General features: G+C 50.7%; 1 protein-coding gene across 1 annotated transcript in view; it reads left to right on the forward strand.

Moving 5' to 3' along the window:
• Nucleotides 1-2,750: 2,750 nt before the first annotated feature.
• Acsbg2 (acyl-CoA synthetase bubblegum family member 2) overlaps nt 2,751-6,265 on the forward strand; it is a 26,729-nt gene continuing 23,214 nt past the window's right edge. Inside the window, exons 1-3 of the mRNA XM_023717200.1 lie at nt 2,751-2,782; nt 2,859-3,152; nt 4,760-4,860. Coding sequence (XP_023572968.1) covers nt 4,806-4,860 — 55 coding nt within the window. The 5' untranslated portion in view covers nt 2,751-2,782; nt 2,859-3,152; nt 4,760-4,805. The remainder of the gene's footprint in view (nt 2,783-2,858; nt 3,153-4,759; nt 4,861-6,265) is intronic.

The raw sequence follows: 6,265 nt of genomic DNA on the forward strand, positions 1-6,265 counted from the left end.
TATGAAATAATCCTGGAAATTGTGTGTCCTGTATTGTATTGTTTTCCTTGCAAACCCTGACTGCAACAGCAGGTGATCATTTCTGGAACCATCCGCCATGTCCGTTTCTAGAACCATCCACACTACATTGGCCATGCACACCAGTCACTTCACGTCCTACGCTAACCGTGTCCCTGACTGTCCCCACTGTTTCTATCTCCAAACAGCCAGCACCAGGCAGTTCCCAAGCTGTGGAAGGGTACTGGGCTCCTGTTCCCACAGCTGGGAAGTCTACGTGCACGGCATTGATTGGCTTCTACTTGGTCTCTGGTGAGAACCTTCTACAGGAGACCAGAACAGAGGGCCGGACCCCAGAGCCACACTACGGCAGCCAGCCGCGAGCTTGTGTCTCTGCCTCTTGCTGTATGGTTTGAATGTGACACACCCCCAACACTCATGCATTGAAATGTTCAGCGGGATAGCCATGGGGGTGGGGTGGTAGGCCCAGGAGGGTCCTAATCCCAGTGGAGTCATCCATTTATAGGTCATATCCGAGCAGGTTCTTCCTGGCAATAACTTGATGGGATTAGAGAGTCCAGGGGAGGGGAGCGCTGCACATGTGGGCATGTAGACCTCCTCTGTGGCCAGCCCATTGGTGGCTGAGTGGACTATGGGGGGCCGGTAGGAGGAAATGGGGCACAAGGCCACAGCCGTGAAGACCGTGTGTGGCCCCTGGCCCCTCCTCCCCGACTCTTCTCCCCCCCTGCTTTCTGGCTGCCAAGACTTGAACAGCTTTTCTCCATCTGGCCCTTCAATGGCCGGCCATGGACTGAGGCCTCCAGAACCACAAGCCAAGCCTCTGCATCGTCCTCCTCCTCCCCCTCTTCCCCTTCCCCTTGTCCTTCTTCTTCATTGCTATTTATTTATTTATTTATTTGTGTGTGTGTGTGTGTGTGTGTGTGTGTGTGTGTGTGTATGTGTGTGGCCAGCTCAGCCCACCAGGGGGCGGGGCTGGCTGGCATGTGGTGCTGGAGGATTGAACTGCGGTCCCTGTGCTTTGCTAAGCTTGTTCTAAGTAGGTGCTTTAGACCACTGAGCCATCTCCCCAGCCTTCTTCATTGTTTTTGAGACACACAGCCTTGCCGTGTAGTTTAGGCTGAGCTTGAGCTCACTAGAGAGCAAACCTAGAGAGGTTTGCTAGAGCAAACCTAGCAAAACCTGGAGAGGTTTTGCCAAATGATAGCTTCTCTTCGTATGGCTGCTGCGCCCACACACATTGCTGTGCTCAGTCCTTTCTTGCTTAAAATGTGAGCAATGGCCAGAGCTTGATGGCCCATATTGGTCACTATGGCACTCTGGGAGGCTGAGGCAGGAAGATTCCAAGTCCGAGCCTGGATGCTTTAGCGACATAAAGAGACACAGCCTCAAAAAAAAAAAAAAAAAAAAAAAAACACACACACACACAAAAAACAAAAATAAAAAGGGAAAAGGGTTGGGATATAGCTCAGGACAAAGGGCCTGGAATTAATCACCAGGACTGAGGGAAAAAGTAAGCAGAGGGGCTGGCAGAGACGCCCGTGCTCTGTGGGGAAGACAGCCAGGGTCTGCACAGGAAGAGCCCTGGAAGGAAGGGGATGGCAAGAACGGAGGCCAGCTCAGGGTCCTCAAGGCAGGTGCAGGTCCAAGGTGGGTCCTGCCTGGGCCGGTGAGAAGCAGACAGGGATAGTGGGGACTCAGGTTCCAGGAGAGGCCTCTGTAGGGTCGGCACAGCTGGACAACAAGGAGGCAGCAGTGGGCAGAGGGAGGAGAAGTTTGGTTACTCCGGGGCTGGGGCTCTGGAGCAGGCCACGGGGTTGGGTGGGGGCTGGAGGACTTCACACGCCCAGGCAGTGGGTGCTGGGTCTGCTTGGCTGCGCACCGTGAGCCACAGAGGAAGTTGCCCCTCCCCTAGACATCTGGGAGCACAGCAACTCATCTCAATCCTTGCTCCGTCTTTTTTTCTAGGACTGGGATGGAGCTCAGGCCTCAGGCCCTGTGCATGCGTGCCAAGTGCTCATCACTGAGCTACAGCCCAGCCCTTTTTATTTTTATTTTGAGACAAGGTCTCACTGGTTGCCCAGGCAAATAACCTCTATCCATTTGGTACAGGGTCTTGCTACACAGCTTGGACTCATAGCAATCCTCCTGCCTCAGCCTCCCCAGTGCTGGGATTGCAGGCCTGAAACACCATGCCCAGTTTCAAGGTCCTCATAGCCTGTGATACCAGGGATCAAACTTGGGTCCTTGCACTTGCCAGGCAGATGCTTAGACCGCCAAGCTATCTCCCCCAAGCCCTGGGGTTGAACTTGTGATCCCCCTGCTGTTGCTGATTCCTGTGGCTCTCTACAGTGTGTGTGTGTGTAGTCACTGTGTGCAGTGTGAGTGTGTGCCACACATACGTGTGAGGGCGATGCAGACAGGGACAGCATGTGTGCTCTTGCTGCACGCCCAGCTCCAGGACTGCTGCTGCTGCCCAGGCTGGTGCGGATTGCTCATGGAACCTTCTGGCACCCCCTTGCTGTGCCTTCACAGCGGTGGCAGTGCACACGCCTGGGCTTCCTGCCTGTCTCTCAGAACAGATGACAGCCAGTCCTGCTCAGCATTATGTCTCTATGTCTTTAGGTGGCACAAGGCCTGCCTGGCACTAGACCCGCCAATATTTCAAGAACGCACCAGAAGTGGTGGTGCATACCTGGCATCCCAGTCCTCTGAGAGGCTGAGGCAGGAGGATTGCTATGAGTTTGAGGCCAGCTTGGGCTACACAGTGAGTTAGTGAACTACATAGTGAGATCCTGCCTCAAAGAAAAAAAAAGGTAAGAGAACTTTAATCTCCTCCCCAGGAGCAGCTTTAGTCAGGGATGAGACAGGCTGAGGCAGACGGCCGGTGATGTCACAAGGGTGGTGTGGATGGAAGATTCCAGAAGGTTGACTGAGTAGAAGATCTATTGAGGAGGGAAACCATCCACCTTCCCGCCTTCCATCACCATCACTCAGGCCCTACCCAGAGGGTGACCAGGGCCTGGAGGGGACGGAGTACACTCAGACTTCTAGAAGAGTCACGGTCAGTCATCTTTGCAGAAGGAACCTGCCCAGGAGGCCAAATGTCTCTGCTGCCTTGTGAAGACAGGGCCCAGGTAGGGTGATACAGCTGGGGAACAAGCGGGTCCGTGTGAGGCTTTCAGAACAGAACTTGGCCCTTAGGGAAGACCTGTGTGGGTGCTGCTTTTTTTTTTTACTTTAACCCTAATTATATATGTGTTTAAAATTTTTTTTGTGGTACCAAGGGCTTTCACACTGAGCTCCATCCCTAGCTCTTTATTTATTTTTAAAATTTGAGACAGGGTCTCTCTAAGTTGCTAAGTTGCCCTGGGTATATTCAATTTAGGATCCTTCTGCCTCAGCTTTCTGAATAGCTTTATCTCCTAAACAACATGATAAATTGGTGTTTTAATACAAGATCTGTCTGTGTACTCCAGGCAGGATTTGAACTATGTTGCCCAAGTTGGCCTGGATCTCACAGTGACCCTCCTGCCTCAGCCTCTCGACTGCTGGGATGACAGGAAGGCTGAGGCAGGAGGATCACCTTGAGTTATATAGTGAGTTCAAGGCCAGTCTGAGGTATCTAACAGGACACTGTCTCAATCAACCAAAGTTAGGTAATAAATCAAGCCTCTGGCAGGATGTACATCGGGTGTATTAAAGCTCTGTATCATTTATATGAGGAACTTAAATATCTTAAGATCTTGGTGTCTGAGGGGCCAGAGGGACCCATCCCTCCTGATAAACACCAAAGAATGTTTATATTATCTTTTCTTATGCCAGGTAGATTGAACTCAGAAACTTTGTACTGAGCTCTATTCCCAGCTTTTTAAATTCTCTTTTTAAAGACATGATCTTGATAAGTTAAGTAGGTTTGATTTGAACTTGAAATCCTCCTGTCTCAGCCTCCCAGGAATCTGGGAGGATATCATTTGGACAAGTAGACTAGAACAGCTAAATGTGGTCCAGTGACAGTTTCTTTTCCTTGAGAGACTTCATAATGGTTTCCCAACCGTAGGATTACCTATGGACCTGGTCCCTATAGCCTAATAATTTGAAAATCTCAATGGGTGTGGTGACACAGGCTTAGAACGCTAGGAAGCTAAAGCAGGAGGATCACAAGTCTGCGCCAAGCTTGGGCTGCTTACAGAGACCTTGTGTCAAAAAAGTGCCAAGGATCTAGATCAGCGCTAAGGTCCTGAGTTCAGCTTCCCCAGTATTTCAAAGAAAACCAGTCAAGCAAAAAAACAGAATCGGGCTAGGGAGATAGCTTGGTGGCCTAAGCGCCTGCCTGGCAAGCACAAGGACCTGGGTTCCATCCCTGGTACCACATGCTGTGCTGGCCCCAGAGCCCCAGGCGCACCATGGGGGCACGTGCACACCAAAACCAGGTGCACACCTGTAATCCCAGCATCAGGGAGGCTGAGACAGGAGAATCACTGTAAGTATGATCTGCATAGCAAGACGCTGTACCAAATAATAAATAAATAGAAAGACATTTTTTTAAAAAGCAGAATCTCTTTAGAAACACAGATTAAACCCTCTATGCTTTACAAATCCTCTGGGCTGTGGCACACACCCCACTCTCTTCTCCTGAGTTCCAAACAGGCATGACTAATCAATTCTAGGACTCTGGGCAGGCAGATCAGCCAATAGGGGTTGGTCCATCTTTGTTAAGTTCCGCATTTGATTTCCCCCACAGAACTGCGAAGTATGATCGCTGAGAACCTAGAAGCGCTGAAACCCCAATGTCTCAGGAAAAGAGAGCTAGAAGCCATGAAGTAAACATGAGTGAAACTGAAGGTGCGTTGCCGCAGGCAGCATGGGGAGGGGAACATGGATGCCAGAAGGGACCTGCCACTTTCTGCCTGAGCCTTCTGACCATGTTGGGGACATGGTGGAATCCTACAGAACATGGGCACTGGGCAGCGTCTAGCTGGGCCAGATCATTCAGAAGTGGCATCAGTGACATTAGCAAGAGGTATTTTCTCCCCTTGGTTTTTTGAAATAAGAGTCTCACTGTGTAACCCAGGATGGCCTTGAACGTGGGGTGATCCTCCTGCCTCAGCCTCTCAGAGTGATTCAGACACGTGCCACTTGGCCTGGCCATTTGGGGTCATTCTGTGATGAGCACTGCATAGCCATAACTAAACTCAAGAGCACCATGTGGTCCCCAAGAGTTCCACTGAGTCACAGCTTCCGGGTCAAAGCAGAGCAACGTTAGTGAGAACCCCACGGACTGGAGCCACAGTTTTCCAGATAAGGGTTGCTCTTATCGCGTCACCTGCTGGAGGCCTGATGTTCAAGACCAAGGTGTTGGCAGGGCTGGCTCCCGTCCAGACCTCAGAGGGAGAACCCGGCACAGGCCACAGTCCCAGCTCCTGCTGGCCACCCCAAACCATTACTTAGTTTCAAAATTTTGGCACCGCATCTCACTAGGTTGCCTAGACTGGGCTCCGATTTGCAATCCTCCTGCTTCAGCCCCCCCGAGTGCTGGGATGACAGGCGTGCACCACCGTACCTGCTGTCTCTTTTCATGTTTGAGTGAGTTCAAAGTCATCCTGAGCTACACAGTCAGTTCAGAGCCGGCCTAAACCACAAAGCAAGATCTTGCTTTTTTTTTTTTTTCACATCTCTGTAAAGACAGGTTGTGCTTCCCTAAGCTCCAACTCCAAAATCTAAGCATCTGAAGTCCAAAGTGACATCCCATCACAGTTGGAAGATTCCTGGTCACATGGGACAGTCACAGTCAAAAGGCCGCTGAACTATTGGAGTGTGTAGATGGCATCTACAGTGACATGAATGCATTCTGTGTTCAGGACAGATCCCAATCCCAAGATTGCTTGTTGGGCTGGGGAGATGGCTCAGTAGGATAAGCGCTTGACTGGCAAACGCAAGGGTCTGAGTTCAATCCCCTGTTCTGCCAAAAAAAAAAAAAAAAGAACCCATCTCAAAAGCAGGAAAAAAAATGGGAGAGGGGGGTGCCCAGGAGAGGCTCAGTAGAATAAGTGCTTGCTGGGTAAGTGCAAGGACCTGAGTTCAATCCCCGGTTCCACAAAAAAAAAAAAAAAAAAAAAAGACTACCAAGATAGCTTGTCGTGGGCTGTGTAGTGCTGGGGATCGAACCCTAGTCCCTGTGATTGCCTCAGCCAGTGCTTAGTCCACTGAACCATCTTGCCGGCCCCTCCTTTTTTTTTTTTTTTTTTTT

This window comes from Octodon degus, unplaced genomic scaffold (genome assembly GCF_000260255.1).
Source record: "Octodon degus isolate 3935 unplaced genomic scaffold, OctDeg1.0 scaffold00050, whole genome shotgun sequence".
Lineage (NCBI taxonomy): Eukaryota > Metazoa > Chordata > Mammalia > Rodentia > Octodontidae > Octodon > Octodon degus.